Source organism: Lissotriton helveticus, chromosome 2_1 (genome assembly GCF_964261635.1).
Source record: "Lissotriton helveticus chromosome 2_1, aLisHel1.1, whole genome shotgun sequence".
Classification (NCBI taxonomy): Eukaryota; Metazoa; Chordata; class Amphibia; order Caudata; family Salamandridae; genus Lissotriton; species Lissotriton helveticus.
This window is the reverse complement of record NC_136059.1, coordinates 602,113,300-602,136,863: the sequence shown is the minus strand read 5'-3', so window position 1 is coordinate 602,136,863 and position 23,564 is coordinate 602,113,300. Positions and strand designations below refer to the sequence as shown.

The 23,564-nt window shown below is 47.7% G+C and overlaps 1 protein-coding gene across 4 annotated transcripts in view; it reads right to left on the bottom strand.

Moving 5' to 3' along the window:
- Positions 1 to 23,564, bottom strand: part of RAD17 (RAD17 checkpoint clamp loader component) — a 564,733-nt gene that overhangs the window by 82,806 nt on the left and 458,363 nt on the right. For all 4 annotated transcript variants that reach the window (XM_078675299.1, XM_078675297.1, XM_078675300.1 and 1 more), the window contains exons 12-13: positions 19,178 to 19,263; positions 9,214 to 9,360 (exon numbers count right to left, since the gene is read on the bottom strand). In XM_078675299.1, the coding sequence (XP_078531425.1) occupies positions 9,214 to 9,360; positions 19,178 to 19,263 (233 nt within the window). The remainder of the gene's footprint in view (positions 1 to 9,213; positions 9,361 to 19,177; positions 19,264 to 23,564) is intronic.

The window sequence follows — 23,564 nt, the reverse complement described above, 5'->3', positions numbered from 1 at the left end:
GTCTGAAAGAGCGGCCACCTATGCGGGCCCTCTTAATCCGAGGGACCGCCGCAAGAAACAGAGATCCAGACCTTAAAGATCTTGGAGGGTGATAAAAAGCTACCCTTTTCCGGAGGTATTTGGATCCTGACCCATATAGAGCTTTATGAGCCAAGGTCAGGGCCTTGAAACTTATTCGCTTCCGAATAGGGAGCCAGTGCAGAGCCTGCAGGAAACCAGAGGTTCGTGCCCGGCCTGACAGACCAAAAATGGCCCAGTCTGCCGAATTCTGGACCACCTGTAATCGTTGTAACAGATACTCCGGTAGGCCAAGGTACAAGATGTTGGCGTAATCTAGTCTAGAACCGATTATCGCCCGTACCGTTACCTTCCTATGATCTTCTGAAAGGATGGGCAGAAACTTGCGGAGCATCCGAAGCAGACCGAAACAGGTGCCAGTGAGCCCAATTACCTGAGAACGCAAAGACAAGTCCTTGTCGATCTTAATACCCAGGTTCTTGGCCACCTGAGATGAACCTGAAGGTGGAAACATATTCTTTGGCCACCATTCCTGCCACTCTGGATCCGCACTACATCCAAAAAAGAGTACCTCAGATTTATCCGAGTTGCACTTGAGGCCGTTCAGATGGAACCAGTTGAACACGGCCTCAAGGCAACCCTGGATACTCTCTCCATCAAACTCCACACCCTTAGGGCATATGAAGAGGAGCTGGGTATCGTCGGCGTAGGACACGATCTGAGCCCCGAAAGACACCCGGCTGCCCAAGTGCCGCTGGTGGAACGATTTTAATTGCTTCCTTGAGCCTTGGGGAACCTTGGCTCTAACCCCAAACAGCTATTCTTGAAGGTCGTTTACTTACCTGCAAACCAATAACATTTGGAACCCATGTTAGGATTTTTCTCGAAAAATGGTCTGAGTGTTGAACTGACTTTTGTACTGAAACCAAATTAACCTTGCTTTGAACCCAAAACAGTTGTATTTACCTGTGCTTTGTAAGATCCATGGTGTGATATCTAGGCATATCACTCCGAGTTACTGATGTAACTGAAAATGAACGCAAATGTAATCTAAAGGAATTTCTATGTATTCTGAACTGTTTTAGTATTAAATGTTTTTATTGACGAAAGAAAAAGGAAAGAATACAGTAGAGCTGCAAAAGGGTCGCTAAGTAGACCACCGACCAACCAACGGATCGGCATGAGGGGGAGGTACAATACAATTGCCATGGCATGGGGAACCAATGTTACACACAGCAAGTCGCCTACAACCCAACCTGGGCCGGCCGCGTCATAAACAAAGTGAAGATAATAGGCGTCCCCCCATACACGTCGTCAGTCCTGCAACTTTGGGGAGGCATAGGTCCTTTACCTTTACTATTCACCCTGAGTCCACCCAACCTCCTCTCCGGAACCGGCCCGTTGCCAAATCGCCCTGCAGCCAGCCTAAGGCACTTAGCACCTCAGCCCGATGAAATAAACAGAAAAAAAAATAACCCCCTCAACCAATCGCTCCCCTACCCGGAACCCAACAAACCCCCACTCATCCCTGCCACCGCTCCCTCCCCACCCTTCCCTACCCCCACCCCCCATGGTCCATGGTTCTCTTCTACTCTCCCTGTCGGCCTCATCCAATCTTTGGAGCCGAGTCCATCTCCTTCACCTCCTCTTCGGACTCCGTCAACCTCAACAGTCGGAGATATTTCGGACATGTTACCTCCACAAACTCAGAAGCCAATAAAGACAGAAATGGCTTCCACAACTCTGCGTAGCGAGCCCCCTCTCCTGCTCTAGACAACGACAGTTTTTCCATGCCCAGAACCATCCAAAGGCGGTGAAGCCAACCCTGGTAGGTAGGAATTTGCGCTGATCGCCAATACGCTAATATATTCTGCATTCCTGACCCCAACGCGATGGCAATCAGGCGACCCCTCCGAGACCGCAATGGATAGGTCAGTGCGTTAGGCAGTCCAAGGAGGACATAGGAGGGAAAGAGTGGGATTTCTGTGTCGAATTGATTGCCTACATCTGTTAGGATCTGGCCCCAGTATTCTTGTAGGAATTTACACTCCCAGAGTACATGGACTAATGTGCCAACCTGACCACGGCCACGCCAACATAGGGGGTCTTTGACACTGTCCATCTCATACAGGCGTTCAGGGGTGTAGTACCAGTAGGTCGCTACCTTCGTGAGAGTATCAGTAAGTCCCATGTGGTAGACTGAATGGCGCGCCCTGTAGTATACCCCCTCCCACTCCTTGTGTGTGAGGGACCTCCCCAGCTCCCGCTCCCAGCGAGCCCTGCTTGAATTGTAGGTGTATCTGTGTTTGACCATTTTATAGAGATCTGAGATCAGCTGTTTATCTGTGGAGCGGGTGATCAACCAATGCTCGAAAGATGTCAAGCGCCTATTCGCCGAAGATCTCACAGCGGCATTGAGCGCCCAGTGCCGGACCTGTAAGTATCGGAGTCTTTCGGATTCCGGCAGACCGAACTCCTGACGGAACGGCAGAAAAGGAATTACACCGTCCGTGCCGTAGACATGATGGAGAGCGCGACAACCGGCAGGCTTCCAACGCGCGAAGGCCCTTTCGTCCTTCCCCGGCTGGAAGTCCGGATTCCCCATAATGGGGGTGAGGGGCGGTGCGAGGGTGGTGAAATCCTGGCTAACCCCCACACGGTCCCAGATCTCCAGCGGTACTTGCGTGATAAAGGACGCATAGAGATTAGGGGGCCTGTGCTCCCGTCGCATAAAGGGAATCTCCTGTAGGGTCCGCCCGGCGACCGCCTGGTCCTGGAACAACCAGTGTTTCCCGGACTCCCATCTAACCCACTCCACCAGGAAGCGTAACTGAGTCGCCTGAAAATACGTTGCCAGGTCTGGGATACCAATCCCGCCTTGTTCTGGTGCCAACATTGCTATCCGCAGCTTCATGCTTGGCTTCCTTCCATTCCATATAAACTGCGACAGTTCCGACTGCATCAATTTTATCCAGCCCCGCGGAGGGGCAAGGGCGATCGTGCGGAAAAGGTATAGTATTTGAGGGAGGACCGTCATCTTGACTGCCGCTACCCTACCCAACCAGGACAGCGGGTAATATATCCACTGTCCCAGCTCGCGTCTAATTTTCTGCCTCAGCTGGGAGTAGTTAATATCTACTGAGGTCAATAAGGAAGGGGCCAGCTGTATCCCAAGGTATGGGACCGTATCTGAGGCCCACTGCATGGGGAATGCCGCCTGTAGACAGAAGCGAGTGGTTGCCTCCAGCGACAGGTCAAGGGCCACGGACTTGGTCATGTTAACTTTGAAGCCCGAGACCCGTCCGAATTTGGCGAGGTCGTCGAGGCACGCGGGGAGGGAGTACCGGGGGCTGGCAAGCGATATCAGCACATCATCGGCGTACAGGCTTATGGTGTGGACGTCGCCTCCAAACTTGATTCCCTTCACCCTCGGGTCCGACAGCAGCAGTTGTGCGAGAGGCTAAATATAAAGGGCGAACAGTAGAGGGGACAACGGGCAGCCCTGTCGGGTGCCTCGTTCGATCCCAAACCTGGGAGACGTGCATCCTTTGACCCGGACCGTGGCTGAGGGGAATTTATAGCAGTTCATCACCCTAGTCCGGAATTTTGGGCCCATACCGGCCTTCACTAAGACCCTCTCTAGGTAGGGCCAGTGCACCCTATCAAATGCCTTCTCGGCATCGACGGCCAGCATCATGTATTCGCCCTCTGTGCGAGGGGCTTTTTCGAGGAGGTGGAAGGCCCTTTTGGTATTATCAGAGGTCTGGCACTCCGGAATTAATCCAGACTAATCCGGATCAATCAGCCCCCCCATGTATGGTCCCAAACGTGAGGAGAGGATCCCGGTATAAAGCTTAAGGTCCACGTTTAGGAGAGATATAGGTCTATACGCTCCACATTCCGCATGGTCCTTACCCGGTTTGGGTATCACAGCGATAGACGCCTCCAGCAGGTCTCTCGGTATTGCCCCCTCCTCCGCGAAGAAGGTGAAGAGTCGAGCAAGCAGCGGGGCCACCTGGGCACAAAATGTTTTATAAAAGCTTGCCGGAAAGCCATCCGGACCAGGAGCTTTAGCCAACTTGAGGCGAGAAATGGCCGAGACCACCTCCTCCGGACGAATGTCTCTCTCCAGGCATTCAATCTGGTCTTGCGTCAGAGCCGGCAGGGGGATAGCCGCCAAGAAGTCTGCTTCCGCCGCCGGAACAGCAGAGTATAACTCTGCATAGAATGCGCTGAAGGCCCCAGCTATAGCATGATCACCAGTCACCTGTGTGCCATCCATTCCTCTTATCTCCAGCACCTCCCGTCTCTGTGTGACCTCACGTACTTTATGTGCCAGTAGGCGCCCGCATCTGTCCCCACTTGTGTAATATGCGTGACGCAGTCGCAAGGCCGCGAGCTGCTGACGCGCCACTTTTAATTGCCGCCATATTCTCGGGGCCCCTGTCCTCCTATGGATCTGTTCCAATTCCCTAGTCTGTTGTGTAAGCTCGTCTCGCTTGGCCTGACGTTCCACATTCTCCGCCGTCGAGATGGAGATAAACTCCTCCCTGAGGACAGTCTTTAACGCGGCCCACTGTGTAGCCAACGTGGTGTCAGCGTTGCTGTTATGGGAAAGGTAGTCCGCTATTACGCGCTGAATCTTGGTGACCACCACTTTCCTATACAGCAATGACTCTCGAAGTCGCCAGACCCTGCGTGAGCGCTGCGCTGCAGGCACGGAAAAGACGACCGTAACCGGCGCGTGGTCGGAAAGGGAGGCGTACCTATGTCGACGCTAGTGACGAGTGCTTGAGTAGCTGTGGAGACAAGCAGGTAGTCTAGGCGCGCGTACGTTTTATGGGCAGCTGAAAAATATGTGTAGTCCCTCTCCCCGGGGTTTACATGCGCCTAAGATCCACTAGCCCCAAGTCCCTCAAGCGGGCCAGGCCCACAGCTGTGAGAGCTCCTACTTGTGCGGTGCGCTGACAGGACCTGTCCAGTATGTTGTCAAAAACCAAATTCAAATCTCCGCCTGGCAGGAGTTAACGGTCTGTCGTGTCAGTGACGTCAGTGAGAGCTCTATGCAGGAACTTTTCTTGACTTTCATTGGGCCCATATATCGTGCCAATCGTGTAAGTTATATCCCCCACTGCAAACCTGTATACTAACAGTCGCCCCTTAATTTCAGCAGTCTTGCCTAAAACTTGCCCCTAAACTTTTGTGCCACCAGAATTGCAACTTCCGCACTTTTATCAGGGCATGAGGAGAAAAATTGAAGGGGGAATCTACAGGACCGAAGCCGGTGACAATCCTTGGCCAGGAGATGCGTCTCCTGGAGGAGACAAATGTCCGCCTGAGACTGTTCTAAGTGGAGCAGGATCGCTTTGCGCTTGACTGGGTTATTCAGTCCCCTCACATTCAATGTGAGGAGAACCAAATCATCAGCCGTCATTGTGAAGAGTGTAACCGTTTCTCTGCCATTGAAGCAACCCCTTGAATTCCAACCCAAGCGTCTCAGGTCCTCTCCCACCCCGCAAGCTCCAAAACACTGAGGCAAAGACCAACCCTTCCAACAAGTGCACCATGGACCAATTTCCCTCCCCCACCCAACCCTCAATTCCCCCCCACCACAACTTCAAACTTTTGTAGTCCTTCATCCAGAGATGAAAAGGAAAAAACGAGCACGGGGTAGTTCTATTAGTCTATCCCGGAGCTCCCTCCCGCCAACGGCCGTGCAGTCTGAACAGGTAACCAGGCCACCAGGAAGCCTTAGGCCCTTCACCCCGTAGGATCACCCCGTAGGATCTGTACCACCATCTACGGCGACAGCCTCTACTGCCGCTCGCTGGCCCGCTGCAATCTCAGTCGCTGGGGGTTTTTTCACCCGCCTTCGTTGCTGACGCCATTGGGGCCTGAGCTCTTCCGCCTCTGTCGTGGCTCTCTGGACCTCTTCTTCCTCCTCGGGTTGTTCAAGTCCTAGCAGACGGCAGGCCTCCGAGACCGACCTGAGCTGGTATTGTTTATTCTCCAGCCTGAAGATGAGACGGAAGGGGTGTCCCCAGCTGTAAGGAATATTCTTCTGTTGTAAATGGGACGTGACCGGTTTGAAGAGACGACGCTTGTGTAACGCGAGAGCCGCCAGGTCCTGAAACAGCAATGGCGACGTTCACTGAAACGTGAGCGGGTGCATCTGTCGTGCCTTCTGCAGTATCTCTTCCTTAGTACGGTAGTCTTGGACACAAACCAATATGTCCGGAGGGGGCGCTGACAATGTCCGGGGGGGCCCCGCCCTATGTGCCCTATCAAGGTGGAGGACAGAGTCCAATGGGCGCCCCAGCACGTGATTAAAAAGTTCCCTGGCATAACGAAACGTGTCTTGGGTGGCCACGGACATAGCAACATTTCGAATACGTATGTTGTGACGTCTGGAGCGATTCTCCAGATCCTCCATGTGGAGCTGAAGGTCCACCTGTTGGTCATGAAGGCGGATGATTTCTTGCTGCAGGGCCGCTAGTTCAGTATCTTTGCTATCACTTTTGGACTCGAGGTCCGCCACACGTTCCCCTATTCCGTCCATCTCACGCCGCACTTCTTTGATTTCGCTGGCAAATTCTGCGTTGAAGGTTTGAATGTCGTCCCGTAGGGATGTAAAAAGAGACTCCAAAAACGCCTTCGTGATGGGTTCTGATCCGCTGTCTGCGTCCTGCTCCATTTTCTTCGAGCCCGGGGTCGCGGTGTCTTTATTTTGGGCAGTCTGCGTTTTCGCAAAGAGTTCCTTTACAGTTTTGCTGCGGGCGCCTCTGATAGCGGACATCCTTCTTCACTGGTATGCGCGCTGCCCTGCGGCCCTGCACCCCTTGCCCACTGCAGCCAGACGCATGCCGACTCAGTACCTTAGGCCTGGGCCTCCTTCCTGCCGAGCACGTAGAGCTATTCAGATCCGCCGCAGCGTCGGGGCCTCCAGTCCACAAAGTCTGGCGCAATCCCCTCTCGCCCGCTTTTGCCAGCACTCAAACTCCGACCTCCAGTGCGGGGCCCACTCCGCTCCCGGTGTTACTGGCCGCCTCCACTCGTCCCCGAAGAGCCTCCTGCGCCTCTGGACACCCCTGCCGCGGTCGCAATCCGCCCCTGTGGCGTCCTCCTCACCTCTGCAGGGCCTCCAGACCTTCGGTTCCACTGGGCGCCTGGTCCTTTCCTCACCAAAGCACTGACCGCAGGCCCCGCTCGCCGAAATGGGCGGCAGCACCGCCGGGAATGAAGGTTTCCGGCGTCCCACAGGCACCCTCAGAATGGCGTCGCAGCCCTCACTGGACAAGTGGGTCACAACCCTCGAACGACTCCGCCAACTCGCAGCTCACAGCCCAGAACAGACCTGCTCCCCGGCGGCAGTCTCCACTCCGTAGGCCCACTCTGCAGACTCGTGGTCCCCAGCCCCCCCGGCTGGCTCCAAGGGACCGCAGCTCCTCGGCCGATCACCACGCCGCCGCAGCTGTCCCACAGGCCGTCTCCCCTGCTCACCGGGCTTCTCGTCGTTGCCTGCTCACACATCAGCACTCCGGGCCCTCGAAGCTGCGGGACCGCTCTCCGGCCACTCCAGGCGCTTGGGACGTCCTCCCACCGGCCGTAGCTCCGCGCCTCGATGTGGCGTGCCTGTGACTGCTCAGGGGGCGGGTTATCAGTGCCCGTACATCAAATCTCGCTCTGCCGCAGCCACCGGACCAAAGCCCGCCGAGCTCCGGGCCCCGGGGAACCGCCGTACGGCTTCCGCTCCTCTGCACAGCTCCGGGCCTCGCTCTCGACCCTGTGGGGGATGGGCGCTCCGCAACCTCCGAGCCCTGCACAGCCCCGATCGCTCGATGTCTCTCGCCTGGTGAGCTCCTCAGTCCCGCTCAGCTATTTCCTCGGTTCAGGCAGTCCTCGGACCCGTTTCCGTGGGCCCCAGGGCGCCAGAACCGGTGCTGTAAGACGGCCGTCGGCGGGAGCAGCGAGAATACACGTCTGCTCACGCCGCCATCTTGTCCACGCCCATCCTGAACTGTTTTAAAAGCAAATACAAACCTGTAACGGTTCCATTTTCAGTAATTGCATCTCTGTGTACAGCCTTGCATTTGAAAGTATATTTGACCTACCTGTGCCAAGTTCTGCTTGGCTCTAGAAATAAAATATAAGTATACCTTTTTTATACTTACCAAATTGGTCTGGATTCAGTCTCTGAGTGTGTGCCATCAGTTCTTGCCAGAGTGAATACAATAAATGCTTAACACACCTCCAGATAAACATAACCACACTACCACAAAGAGAGCTGTTAGTGATGATCTAATTTAACCTCTGCAATACCTCTGGGGATCCACTGGACTCTGCACACTATACATTACTTTGGTACAGTATACTGGATCAGCGGTGTGGTCTGCGACTTTGCATTTATCGGACTAAGTTAGTCAACACCTTATCACACAACAAGAGTCCCGCAATTTACTTCAGTACAACTCATTTGTTGAATGGACTATTTTCCAAATTTCTAAAAGTCTTGATAGGGCCTTCGATTGAGTACCTGTAGTATTTTTTGAAACCTGAAAACTCACTGAAGTTAGAGGGTAAGTACTTAGAACGTTTTGTGTAGGTCTTCTAAAAAGAACCCCACTTTAGTAAATCAATGAGCAAACCAGAGAGGATGGCTGAGGAGCTCGATCTCACCCCTTACTCCAACCTAGAGGTGAAAGATGAGGCTTCTCTGTAAAGCTAAACAAAAAAATAAGAGCTGGGTCCAACCCTACCAGAATACAACTCCAGGAGTTTCTGACAAGGTATTCAAAGGACCACCCAACTGCTGAAGATGAGCACCTACTGGTAGGGGAGAAAGTAGTGAGGATGATGAGGTCTTAGACCACCCTTCTTGGTGATGGCAACCCCATGTCTCCGGACTGATCATCAATGCATCCCTAAATTCCTATGCAAACCTAAATTGCTTATGGAAACGATCAGAACTGCATATGCATAGATTCATGCACCAGGACATAAGCTTTTCCACTTCCGCTGTGCTGCTCTGTACCTATGTACACAATCAATTTTATATCTCTCACATTCTTTATATGCAGCAGTATCACCCATATGGTATACATCACTAAAATTAAAGGTTCATGCGAACATTCGTTTTCAAGAAGAGTATGCAAATAACAAATCTCTGCAATTGGATAAAAAACACAGAATTCTTACATTCCAGTCCCCACTGAAGAAATCTGCAATACTCAGGTATTCACTTGCTCTGACAATGTCATCGATTTCAGTGAAGAAATCTAAGTAGTTTTGGTGAAGATATAAATTAAAGAAGTCTCCGGGCATGTGCGACTTTTCCACCACTCCCTAATATAAAATGGGAAAAAGATATGCACAGTTAGATAATTCATTACAATAAAATGGGTTGGTGAAAGGCGCAGTGCTTCAGACACAACCAAGATACTCAAGTGAGGTCAATAAGCAGATCAAGCCCTGTACTTTTTCAAATGCCAGACAAGATTTGTCTTATGGTTTCTTGCAAGGTAAGGATCTATGATTTGGTCCCATGTATTTTCATGCTAAAGACCTCATGAACAGGGGGAGAACTTGAAAACTTCTAGTCTTTTCAGGCCATTAGGGAAAGGCATTTTGCAAAGACACTAACAAACAACGCACCACCATACTTGGTCAAAAAATGCACCCCCTCAGAAGGTCAAGCAGTATAAGGAATCATGATATTGCTGGATTAAAAAACACAGAAAAAATTGTTTACTCTGGTTTTTGAAAAGCTGAAATAATTTGAGCAGGTACGAAAGATCATGAGTGTGTAGCACCTATGAAACATGAATTAAGAATTGAGTCAGCTAGCATGAAATACTGACATTCGAGTAGTTGCGTGTGCAATGCCTTGATCAAATGCTTCGCTGGCCAATATGTCCAAGGCAATCCTTGGAAGGTCCCCAACCGATAGTAGGGAAAGGACAGTTTCATGTATTAAGTTCCCAGTGTGATGCATTTTGAAGTATGTAAAAGCTGTGGGAGTACCAGCATTCTGTAAAACACCACTCTACCTAGCAGCAAAAGTAGACGTGTCCTCAAATGTTGCAAGTTGTTCTGAAAATCCATTAGGGTCCTATGCTGATTTGTGGAATTCCCTCACATCTCTCATATTTTCATCTGTCCAGTGCTCCTGAAAGGGACTGAGTATCCATATATCTGGTCCCAAACCATTAGGGGGGCTAGAGGTAGTCATTATTTGTTCTGAGATAGATTTGTTTCCTTCAGAAAACTCTTACCAACATACAAGTTATTTCAGTAAAATAAAATTTATTTGCTCAACTACTCCGGCAGAGCTACCGGAAAGTAAATCATTCATTTATATGATCTAAACAGTTCTCAAACATTTATGTGAGAAAATTATCAACATTTTCCTTTCTGTTATGTTCCAATTCACACTACTGAATGTATTTAAACTATATAATGACCAAGCTCTCACATCTGATTTTCATTTGTGCACTCATATCTTGTGTGCGTTTGAGATCAGTACTTTGGAAACTAAGCTTTTTCCATAAACATTTTAAATTCCAACATTATTCTTGTTGTTCTCTTTGTAATACTGTATTACTAACCCAACATGTTATATCCTAGTGTGTGTGTGTATGTGTGTATGTGTGTGCGTGTGCGTGTGTGTATATATATATATATATATATATATATATATATATATATGAAAGCTCCGAGTACCCACAGATACGAGAAGCACTCCAACCACGGTGTACATCCATGCGCCCACAACCACGTCTCAGACTGCCGACGCGTTTCGAAATTCAATTCTTCTTCACAGGCTACAATCCACACAGTACACGGTGTTACGTTAAGACCACATCTTTAATCCGTGCAAAAACATAAACTGCCTTCTGATAGGCTGTCTTTACATGCCTCCTGATAGGCCTGGGAGTTCTGGGATATGTAGTCCACCAAGTACAGTTCCGTGTGGAAATGTCTTAAAAGACCCTCTGATGGGCCCCGAGGCGTGCGTGGTACTTCAATGGTGCCGTGGCTCCAAACGACCAGGGTAAGTTTTCCTGTTCAATGGCCCGCTGCTGTCCTGCCTTCATGCGGCGGTGCTTCCCCTTACGGCTGGGCTGCCGCGTGTGTATGAAAGCTCCGAGTACCCACAGATACGAGAAGCACTCCAACCACGGTGTACATCCATGCGCCCACAACCACGTCTCAGACTGCCGACGCGTTTCGAAATTCAATTCTTCTTCACAGGCTACAATCCACACAGTACACGGTGTTACGTTAAGACCACATCTTTAATCCGTGCAAAAACATAAACTGCCTTCTGATAGGCTGTCTTTACATGCCTCCTGATAGGCCTGGGAGTTCTGGGATGTGTAGTCCACCAAGGACCATTGAACAGGAAAACTTACCCTGGTCGTTTGGAGCCACGGCACCATTGAAGTACCACGCACGCTTCGGGGCCCATCAGAGGGTCTTTTAAGACATTTCCACACGGAACTGTACTTCATCCCAGAACTCCCAGGCCTATCAGGAGGCATGTAAAGACAGCCTATCAGAAGGCAGTTTATGTTTTTGCACGGATTAAAGATGTGGTCTTAACGTAACACCGTGTACTGTGTGGATTGTAGCCTGTGAAGAAGAATTGAATTTCGAAACGCGTCGGCAGTCTGAGACGTGGTTGTGGGCGCAAGGATGTACACCGTGGTTGGAGTGCTTCTCGTATCTGTGGGTACTCGGAGCTTTCATACACACGCGGCAGCCCAGCCGTAAGGGGAAGCACCGCCGCATGAAGGCAGGACAGCAGCGGGCCACTGAACAGGAAAACTTACCCTGGTCGTTTGGAGCCACGGCACCATTGAAGTACCACGCACGCCTCGGGGCCCATCAGAGGGTCTTTTAAGACATTTCCACACGGAACTGTACTTGGTGGACTACACATCCCAGAACTCCCAGGCCTATCAGGAGGCATGTAAAGACAGCCTATCAGAAGGCAGTTTATGTTTTTGCACGGATTAAAGATGTGGTCTTAACGTAACACTGTGTACTGTGTGGATTGTAGCCTGTGAAGAAGAATTGAATTTCGAAACGCGTCGGCAGTCTGAGACGTGGTTGTGGGCGCATGGATGTACACCGTGGTTGAAGTGCTTCTCGTATCTGTGGGTACTCGGAGCTTTCATACACACGCGGCAGCCCAGCCGTAAGGGGAAGCACCGCCGCATGAAGGCAGGACAGCAGCGGGCCATTGAACAGGAAAACTTACCCTGGTCGTTTGGAGCCACGGCACCATTGAAGTACCACGCACGCCTCGGGGCCCATCAGAGGGTCTTTTAAGACATTTCCACACGGAACTGTACTTGGTGGACTACACATCCCAGAACTCCCAGGCCTATCAGGAGGCATGTAAAGACAGCCTATCAGAAGGCAGTTTATGTTTTTGCACGGATTAAAGATGTGGTCTTAACGTAACACCGTGTACTGTGTGGATTGTAGCCTGTGAAGAAGAATTGAATTTCGAAACGCGTCGGCAGTCTGAGACGTGGTTGTGGGCGCATGGATGTACACCGTGGTTGGAGTGCTTCTCGTATCTGTGGGTACTCGGAGCTTTCAACAGTTACCTCATGAGGAAGAGCCGCTTTTGGTAGGTAAAAATCACTCCTTTATTACACACGAAGGCTGCATACAGAAGATGAGAGTGTCATCTAAAATAAAACTGCAAATGATGCCAGACGCGTTTCAAGTCTGATAGACCCTTCTTCAATGGCAGCAGTTTGAAAATGCATCACAAAGCCAGTTTCGGTGCAGCTACTTTATTCGACATATCCCGCCCCAGTGGGCGTGGCCACTTCTCAGGCCTTCTGGTCCTTGTAGTTGCACCCATAATGCTCAAGTGAGTCCGTTTTGTGTGAGGCATGATAGATTCATAGTATTACCACCGTGGGGAGGATGCACACTTTCAAAACTTCATGCTGCATGTTCGCTCCTTCATGTTGAAGAACTACCTTCCTCGCTGGCAAAGTCAGGATAGCTTCACCGAGGAACGCTGCGCATCACAGCTGGGCACTTCCGCGACCGAGGCAGGCCGCACAAAATCAATTCAAACAGAGTTACCTCATGAGGAAGAGCCGCTTTTGGTAGGTAACAATCACTCCTTTATTACACACGAAGGCTGCATACAGAAGATGAGAGTGTCATCTAAAATAAAACTGCAAATGATGCCAGACGCGTTTCAAGTCTGATAGACCCTTCTTCAATGGCAGCAGTTTGAAAATGCATCACAAAGCCAGTTTCGGTGCAGCTACTTTATTGGACATATCCCGCCCCAGTGGGCGTGGCCACTTCTCAGGCCTTCTGGTCCTTGTAGTTGCACCCATAATGCTCAAGTGAGTCCGTTTTGTGTGAGGCATGATAGATTCATAGTATTACCACCGTGGGGAGGATGCACACTTTCAAAACTTCATGCTGCAGGTTCGCTCCTTCATGTTGAAGAACTACCTTCCTCGCTGGCAAAGTCAGGATAGCTTCACCGAGGAACGCTGCGCATCACAGCTGGGCACTTCCGCGACCGAGGCAGGCCGCACAAAATCAATTCAAACAGAGTTACCTCATGAGGAAGAGCCGCTTTTGGTAGGTAAAAATCACTCCTTTATTACACACGAAGGCTGCATACAGAAGATGAGTGTCATCTAAAATAAAACTGCAAATGATGCCAGACGCGTTTCAAGTCTGATAGACCCTTCTTCAATGGCAGCAGTTTGAAAATGCATCACAAAGCCAGTTTCGGTGCAGCTACTTTATTCGACATATCCCGCCCCAGTGGGCGTGGCCACTTCTCAGGCCTTCTGGTCCTTGTAGTTGCACCCATGACTTTGCCAGCGAGGAAGGTAGTTCTTCAACATGAAGGAGCGAACATGCAGCATGAAGTTTTGAAAGTGTGCATCCTCCCCACGGTGGTAATACTATGAATCTATCATGCCTCACACAAAACGGACTCACTTGAGCATTATGGGTGCAACTACAAGGACCAGAAGGCCTGAGAAGTGGCCACGCCCACTGGGGCGGGATATGTCGAATAAAGTAGCTGCACCGAAACTGGCTTTGTGATGCATTTTCAAACTGCTGCCATTGAAGAAGGGTCTATCAGACTTGAAACGCGTCTGGCATCATTTGCAGTTTTATTTTAGATGACACTCTCATCTTCTGTATGCAGCCTTCGTGTGTAATAAAGGAGTGATTTTTACCTACCAAAAGCGGCTCTTCCTCATGAGGTAACTCTGTTTGAATTGATTTTGTGCGGCCTGCCTCGGTCGCGGAAGTGCCCAGCTGTGATGCGCAGCGTTCCTCGGTGAAGCTATCCTGACTTTGCCAGCGAGGAAGGTAGTTCTTCAACATGAAGGAGCGAACATGCAGCATGAAGTTTTGAAAGTGTGCATCCTCCCCACGGTGGTAATACTATGAATCTATCATGCCTCACACAAAACGGACTCACTTGAGCATTATGGGTGCAACTACAAGGACCAGAAGGCCTGAGAAGTGGCCACGCCCACTGGGGCGGGATATGTCGAATAAAGTAGCTGCACCGAAACCGGCTTTGTGATGCATTTTCAAACTGCTGCCATTGAAGAAGGGTCTATCAGACTTGAAACGCGTCTGGCATCATTTGCAGTTTTATTTTAGATGACACTCTCATCTTCTGTATGCAGCCTTCGTGTGTAATAAAGGAGTGATTTTTACCTACCAAAAGCGGCTCTTCCTCATGAGGTAACTCTGTTTGAATTGATTTTGTGCGGCCTGCCTCGGTCGCGGAAGTGCCCAGCTGTGATGCGCAGCGTTCCTCGGTGAAGCTATCCTGACTTTGCCAGCGAGGAAGGTAGTTCTTCAACATGAAGGAGCGAACATGCAGCATGAAGTTTTGAAAGTGTGCATCCTCCCCACGGTGGTAATACTATGAATCTATCATGCCTCACACAAAACGGACTCACTTGAGCATTATGGGTGCAACTACAAGGACCAGAAGGCCTGAGAAGTGGCCACGCCCACTGGGGCGGGATATGTCCAATAAAGTAGCTGCACCGAAACTGGCTTTGTGATGCATTTTCAAACTGCTGCCATTGAAGAAGGGTCTATCAGACTTGAAACGCGTCTGGCATCATTTGCAGTTTTATTTTAGATGACACTCATCTTCTGTATGCAGCCTTCGTGTGTAATAAAGGAGTGATTTTTACCTACCAAAAGCGGCTCTTCCTCATGAGGTAACTCTGTTTGAATTGATTTTGTGCGGCCTGCCTCGGTCGCGGAAGTGCCCAGCTGTGATGCGCAGCGTTCCTCGGTGAAGCTATCCTGACTTTGCCAGCGAGGAAGGTAGTTCTTCAACATGAAGGAGCGAACATGCAGCATGAAGTTTTGAAAGTGTGCATCCTCCCCACGGTGGTAATACTATGAATCTATCATGCCTCACACAAAACGGACTCACTTGAGCATTATGGGTGCAACTACAAGGACCAGAAGGCCTGAGAAGTGGCCACGCCCACTGGGGCGGGATATGTCGAATAAAGTAGCTGCACCGAAACTGGCTTTGTGATGCATTTTCAAACTGCTGCCATTGAAGAAGGGTCTATCAGACTTGAAACGCGTCTGGCATCATTTGCAGTTTTATTTTAGATGACACTCTCATCTTCTGTATGCAGCCTTCGTGTGTAATAAAGGAGTGATTTTTACCTACCAAAAGCGGCTCTTCCTCATGAGGTAACTCTGTTTGAATTGATTTTGTGCGGCCTGCCTCGGTCGCGGAAGTGCCCAGCTGTGATGCGCAGCGTTCCTCGGTGAAGCTATCCTGACTTTGCCATCGAGGAAAGTAGTTCTTCAACATGAAGGAGCGAACATGCAGCATGAAGTTTTGAAAGTGTGCATCCTCCCCACGGTGGTAATACTATGAATCTATCATGCCTCACACAAAACGGACTCACTTGAGCATTATGGGTGCAACTACAAGGACCAGAAGGCCTGAGAAGTGGCCACGCCCACTGGGGCGGGATATGTCGAATAAAGTAGCTGCACCGAAACTGGCTTTGTGATGCATTTTCAAACTGCTGCCATTGAAGAAGGGTCTATCAGACTTGAAACGCGTCTGGCATCATTTGCAGTTTTATTTTAGATGACACTCTCATCTTCTGTATGCAGCCTTCGTGTGTAATAAAGGAGTGATTTTTACCTACCAAAAGCGGCTCTTCCTCATGAGGTAACTCTGTTTGAATTGATTTTGTGCGGCCTGCCTCGGTCGCGGAAGTGCCCAGCTGTGATGCGCAGCGTTCCTCGGTGAAGCTATCCTGACTTTGCCAGCGAGGAAGGTAGTTCTTCAACATGAAGGAGCGAACATGCAGCATGAAGTTTTGAAAGTGTGCATCCTCCCCACGGTGGTAATACTATGAATCTATCATGCCTCACACAAAACGGACTCACTTGAGCATTATGGGTGCAACTACAAGGACCAGAAGGCCTGAAAAGTGGCCACGCCCACTGGGGCGGGATATGTCGAATAAAGTAGCTGCACCGAAACTGGCTTTGTGATGCATTTTCAAACTGCTGCCATTGAAGAAGGGTCTATCAGACTTGAAACGCGTCTGGCATCATTTGCAGTTTTATTTTAGATGACACTCTCATTTTCTGTATGCAGCCTTCGTGTGTAATAAAGGAGTGATTTTTACCTACCAAAAGCGGCTCTTCCTCATGAGGTAACTCTGTTTGAATTGATATATATATATATATATATATTCCAAATGTTCCAACGTGGTACCACACGCTCTCAGGGACCCAAACACAACGCAAAGCCAGAAGAATCTAAGGGTGTTTATTAACACCTACTTACATGTTTCGGCTTCCACGAAGCCTTGATCACGTGATCACCATCACCTGACTAAGCAATACTTTAAGAACCTGTACAACCTGCCTATCTCTGCTGTACTGCCTTACACTGTAAAATTTGAGCATTTGCTTTTCTGTTTCTATTCTACACTTTCCAAGGAGATGCTCAATCATAAATCAATTTGAAGGGGAAGGATGAAGTAATGGAAAGGAAGTAAACGCAGAAGTTGATACAGGTGCCTCTGTACAACCTACGCCTTGTGAAACTGCATCTTCTAAGCTGCTTGTATCATTTACCGCTTTTCAAACGTTTTAGCGAAATTGTGCAGAAAATGCCACAATTTCAGAAAATGTACTAGCCAAGGAAACATGCAACATTCTACGTGAAGGTCAAGTTTACTTGGAACACCATGAAAGTACCAGAATATTTTAGGAGTGCTACTTCAGACCCCAATGCTATTTAGCAAATTTATGGTTTGTGCTCTGATGTGCATTATTTTACCCCATTAAAAATAATCGAGAAGAGTATACTCTTCCTTCCCAGTATCCTGCTTGATTGTGTGCTCATTCGCTTCACTTATTCAAATTCATGTCCGGTACCATCACTTTCAAAGATTACTAGCTGCTACTGATCTTGTATGTTAGATTTTGCTCAGTTTTCTTCACCAGAGGATGTGTGCACCATTGAGGTTCATGTTTGTCCAACATATTAGAGTTTGAACTGTTATGTGAATAATCAGAAAGCATTAAAAACTCAAACCAAAACGTAATCCATTTCACTCACATCCTGGAACCCACTCATGCCAATCTAACTTCTTATGGGGCTAAGGGGAGCGCTGAAGACTTTGTACAGAGTCCATAAAGGCAGTGGACGACAACACCTGGGGAAACGGACGGCAGCACCCTATTGTCGATGAGGTATTTATTTTCATTCGTTTTTTGACAAACTAAGCACTGTTGGAATGGGAAATGAAAGTAAATGAATCAGTAAACTAATACATTGACATTTTTATACTGGAGAATCCTTTAGAGGCATATCAAATATTTTCCAAGGGAGCCAATTCTTTCAGTGTAAACTAATCAAAGTCTAAGGAAGCAATTAAAATCAACAGAAGTACTTACTCCATGAACCTCATGTCTGAACACCACATTATTGAGAATGAGAAACAATGTTTATGTCTTTACTTGCTATTCATGGACATACCAGCACTGTGCAAGTTAATATTTTGAACTGTCGCACCATTCTAGTGGCTTCCGTAACCCAGATTGCAGCAACATGGCTTGTACAAGAATTTAATAAAGACATATTTTTGCATCAGGGAAAATGATAGATGGAACTACCGCAAAGATATATGAAAAGCCTTCAACAAAGAAAAACTATCTACCTAAAAGCCTTTTCTAAAAAAGGAGCAAACTGATTTTGCACTATTTATGCTGCTTTCATAATCAGATTAAGAGTAAACTGATGTTTCTTAGATCCACCTTCCCCTTTATAACAAGACTTTTTTTTTGTTTTTATTGACTGAGCAGATGCATCCAATTTTGCCCCGCTGCATGTCAAATTACATATAATAAAACCAAAAGGCAATACTACACGATATACTTAGCAGTACTATAAAGCGAAAAGTGCAAAAAAGTACTCTAAGTTGATTTGTCCTTGCCTGTACTGACAGGAATACAAAAAGCACTGCTGAGTCTGAAGTCGGAACAGAATAATTCATGGCGCGAGTAGAGAGAAGCTCAAAAACATATTTAACCAAATACAAGCTCATAAACATACACGGAGATAGACTTTTGCAAAAATTGTGCTACAAAGGACAATTTACCAGGTTAATTTTTCCTTAAACAGACAATGTTCGGGTTGCCTTAATTTGAAGAGCAAAGATAATTTGAAGACATAATGGAATCCAGACAGACATTTAAAAATAGCCCCTAGTGCACAGTATCCACCAGAGAAAATGGAAAGTTAAAATCCAAGAACCTGAATGTGTGAATCCAAGTTTCCTCAATCCTCAACCTGTAAACTTAGAAGATGACAACAAGAGAGGACAGAGGTGAGAAGGCCGCGTAGTACGTCGAGAAGCAGGGTACAGGCCACATATTGGCTCAGACCTCGTATTTGGGCTTAGGAAGGTGTTTTGTCCAGTTAATCATCAGGAATTAAGGTTGTAGTTTTTTTTATTTTGAATGTATACATTATAAAAAGTAAACTTGCACGTTAGAGTGAGGAAAGCACTGTACTCAAGAAGGGACTATATAGAGGCTCCATTTTTATAGAAGTAACAAGAAATACACTTACCTCCGGCTGAACAAGTAATGGGTCTCTCTCATGCGTCGACAGATGAGATGGCAAACGAGTGAAATCACTGTCTGCAGGTGGCCCACCTGTTAGCAACATACATATATGGTTTAGTATCCTCACCAAAGGCAAAAATAAAAAAAAATTATGCAACTACATTTATATACAACATTACAAGTTCATTCCCAGCCACACTTGCAAAGTGAGTGCCTCACTCGGAGATTAAATGACATGCTTTCTTTAGACCCTTTATACATGAATTTCTTTATTCATATATGCACCTTGGTTTGTGTTGGAACCGCCGTCAGAAACATGACAGTCTGTCCAACTCGAAATAGGGTTGGCAGACCACTGATTTGGAGGACAGGGTACTCTGCCACCTTTATAATGGAGTACCCTGTCCACCAAACTCTAAATGGACCCCTATCTTTTGATTCTAGTTGTAATCTCATTAAACTATTATTTTTGTGTGTGTGGCTGCGTGTGACTGCGGAAGGAAAGAGTCCCAGGTGAACTGCTCTCAATTACAGTACAGTTGTGTAAATGTGTTTTTTTCTTATGACCACATTCCTCTGGATGATAAGTCCTCATGTTGGTACTCTACCCCAAATGGAGGAGTCAGTTATCAAAACAGTGCTGGGGTAATTTGAAGGGGAGCCCTGTGAGAGAAAAGGTCTGTTGCCACCTATGTTGGGCTAGCTTTTAGTGTGGGCAGCCCCGCAAATAGTATTCAATTGCTCTGGGTTAGGTTGGCTTATCTTTGCTCAGTGTGAGTCCTAGTTTTCATACTAATGACAGACATGCACCTATGGATGACCAAGCTTACTGGGATCAGTTTCCTTTTATCAGCCAAGCACACAGGTATGGGAAACCTTGGAGACCTTGTCTCTTATGGTGTGCCACCACAAATACAAGACCTCTTGTAGAAAGTCTGGGTGTGGGCGCATATTAAAGGACCTTCCATTGTGAACGCTGGGAAGCCACTGAAAATCAAGAGGTATCAGTGTATCTTTGTATGAATGGGTATGTGTAAATATGCAAATTGGAATATAAAGATGTCATGAATTATTCCTCCTGTAATTAATCTGCCAGGTCCCAGGGTCATTACGCTCTATGCAGAAACCTATAGAGTTGTCTGAGATCTTGAAGGGTCTTCCATCCATGTTTAATTTTGACCAGAAAAAATTATCTGGAGTAGAAACCCTTGTATCTCTGGAACTTGGGAACCAATTATATTGCTCCTTTCAGCAACATAGTGCATACTTTGTCTTGCAGCTTTTTGAGGTGTGGGGATTTCTCTGTGAACTGTGAAACAAATGCCAGCCGAAATATATTAAATCAAATATCCATCGATTTATGGTAAGCTTCAGCTTTTTTCCACCTACTGGGCTCCAAAAGACGGAAAGGCTGACAGCTAAGAGGAGTCTGGTTCTCTTGGCTAGTTCTTGTTGCCTGAGTGCCTCCTTTTCTATTAGGCTGGGAAATATAGAAAAGCCTCCACTGCAGTCTCTGATAGGCCTACTATCTCGGTCATCTGCTGGCATGAATGGCATTGGGTGTATTGTTGACACGGAGTATAACAACAATCAATTCCAAACAAGACTACTCCATTCTGTTCCTAGATCCATGAAATGCTGATCTGCAAAAAGACCAGGGCTCCCAGTAAGTGTACCATTTCCCTATTCATCTTAATGCCCTGAAGTGAACTGGCCATGTGCTTTCCAAAAAGAGAGTCCCCGCCAAATGACATTTCCAAGATGCACCCTTGCACCTCTGGATTGAGGGAGGAATTGTTTTAGCATTCTCTTCATCAGAAGCCCGTATAGGAAAGTCCACTGCTGAACCTTTTACTATGGCTGAAGTTAATTTTCCTTCCCAACGGACAGCTCGTATTTCTGCCTTGTTGGTGTCCAGGATGCGGCCTAGATATTTAAGATATCATGAACAATTTGGTGGGCTTTGTGTACCAATATCAATCAATGATGACACCAGAGAATTCTCCTTTGTGCCAAAGGCCCCTGTGCAGTGAGTATGGCTTTGGTTGGCCCGGGAGACAAGCTAATGTATTGTCTGGCACCTTGTTCTTCTTCTCCATCCCAGGAATGATTGCGGGAACAGCCACTGGTGTTTTCTCAAGTGCTTGCCCTTCCTTTTACACGCTATCTCGAATTGGGAGGGGCTTCACTTAGCACCAAGGTACTATGTATGGATGTGGTTTTTTTAAGAGTACAAACCTAGCCAAAAGAAATTGCTGCAAATGGTCAAAGACAAGCTTAAAGCCGCGAGTAGGAAGAGAGGAAGTTGGGTTGTGGATGGCTAATACATTGTGATGTAGTGTTCTTTAAAGAGGTACATCTTCAACTCTTTCCCAAACTGGAGCAGTGTAGGGGAGGTCCTGATGGATGTTGCTCCAGCTCCTGGTTGCATCGATGGAAAAGGCCTGCTGCCTTATTTCTTCTTTTTTATACTTATTAGTCTGCAGTCTGATGGTGTCTGGCTGCTTGTGTGTCAAGAACCATCAGAGATGGTGAGCATATCTAAGGTAAGAAGGGGTGTTTGTCATGATAGCTTTGGAAATGACGCAGCTGTTTTGGAAGATGGTGCGGCCAGGCAACGAGGTCAATGGAATTTCATCGGGATGGAGGTGATGTAATCACATTTCTTCCAGCCCTGGATGAGACATGCTGTGACGTGTAGGATGCCCTTATGGGTGCTAGTATGTAGTTTGAGAGGCCATGGAGAAGGGAATATCACCATCCAGATAAGAAATGGTTTCACTTGCTTTAGAAGAGAGAGCTGGTACCAGATCAGTCTTTGTTTTCTTGGCAATGTGTTCCTTGAAGGTGTGATCAGTGTCTTAACTTAATTCAAGGGATTTGGCATTCACTAAAAGTTGAGGGTCGATCCCGTCAAAATTCAGGCCATTGAGCCAGGTTTGAGCTGTGTCTTGTTAGTTCTTGACCAATAACAGGAATTCTGCATTGGATGTGTTGTGCTTCAGGCAGGTGCTAGACATAATGGTCTAGATGATGTGCCTGTAGCCTAATGGCATTGGCTGTCTAAAACAGATGAGGTTTTCAAGCAGAGGTCTGTTTCAATGGCATATAGGTGAATTTTGATGCAGTTATCCGCGGGCAGAGTACCCAAAGTCTCCATGTACATGTTGAAAGGGCATGGTATAGGAACCCTCAGAGAATTCCTTAGGTGATAGAGATCTTTATAGACCTAGAGGTACTCAAGTGAACAAACTTAAATAGGTTGGAAAGGTAGGAGGAGAGCCAGTGAAGAACATTGCCAGAGCATCCCATTTGAGGTTCCAGGGTGTGTTTGAGGGTGCTATTGTCAACTGTGTTGAAGGCAGTTGAGAGGCTCCACTACATCAGAAGACAGGGATCATCCTCATCTGTGGTGTCAACAGGACATAGTCTACGGTGTGTAAGGTAGTGCTGTTTGTTGCTGCGTGATCTGAAGGCAGATTGGAAGGCTTCTGGAGATAGTTAGCAATAATGTGATCTTGGAGTTAAACATGGACTGCTTTTTCATTGATCTTGCCGATGAATGGTATGTGAGTGATGGCCCGGTAGTTAGCAAGGTCATCGGGGTCTACTGTAGGTTTCTTTAGGAGTGGGAGACTCTGTCCTATCTTCAGAGCTTATCGGAAGATTCCTTGAGTGGGGGCTGTATGGCCAATTGTGAAAAGTGATGACAGAGCGTCTCTGAAGGGAGCTTTTATGACGGATGAGGGTAAGATATCTTCATAAGAAGTAGTTTGAGGGCGTGGAGTAAGTCATTGAGAGCTACGAGAGACAGGACTTTGAAGGCTTTTACGAGAAGGGGTGGACCAAAGACAGGAGGCAGTCATGGTGTTGTCGATGTGCTGTCTGATCTTGTGGATTTTTTTCAGTGAAGAACAGTTGATGGTATTGCACTTTTCTTTGAGTATAGCAAGGGTTGATGTAGTGTTTAATTGAAGCATTATGCTTCGATTGGTGGCTTCACTTGATTGCACTGGTGTAATACAATTCTTTGATGAGCTGTATGCGTGTTGGGCAGAGGGACTTATGAGGTCATTGGGAGTTTTGTCTTTCTTCCATTTTCTTTCCAGCCCTTTCTGGATTGTTTATGGAAAGTGAGATCTTCATATTACCAGAGTGCTGAAGGCTTTGGCTTGGGCTTGTGTGGTTTATTTGGGGTGAGGATGATCACATGGTTTTTCCCAAAAATTGTTTAGACGGGTCTTGGAATTGACATTGTTTTAAGTGATGAGTTCAAGCCTTGGGTTGTCAATAAAAAAGCCTTTTAAGGATCTGAAGGTTTGGTAAGCACTCCTCCTTTCTTATGTGGGTAATCCCAAAGATGGATACTGTAGCTAGTGGGAAGTAGGACG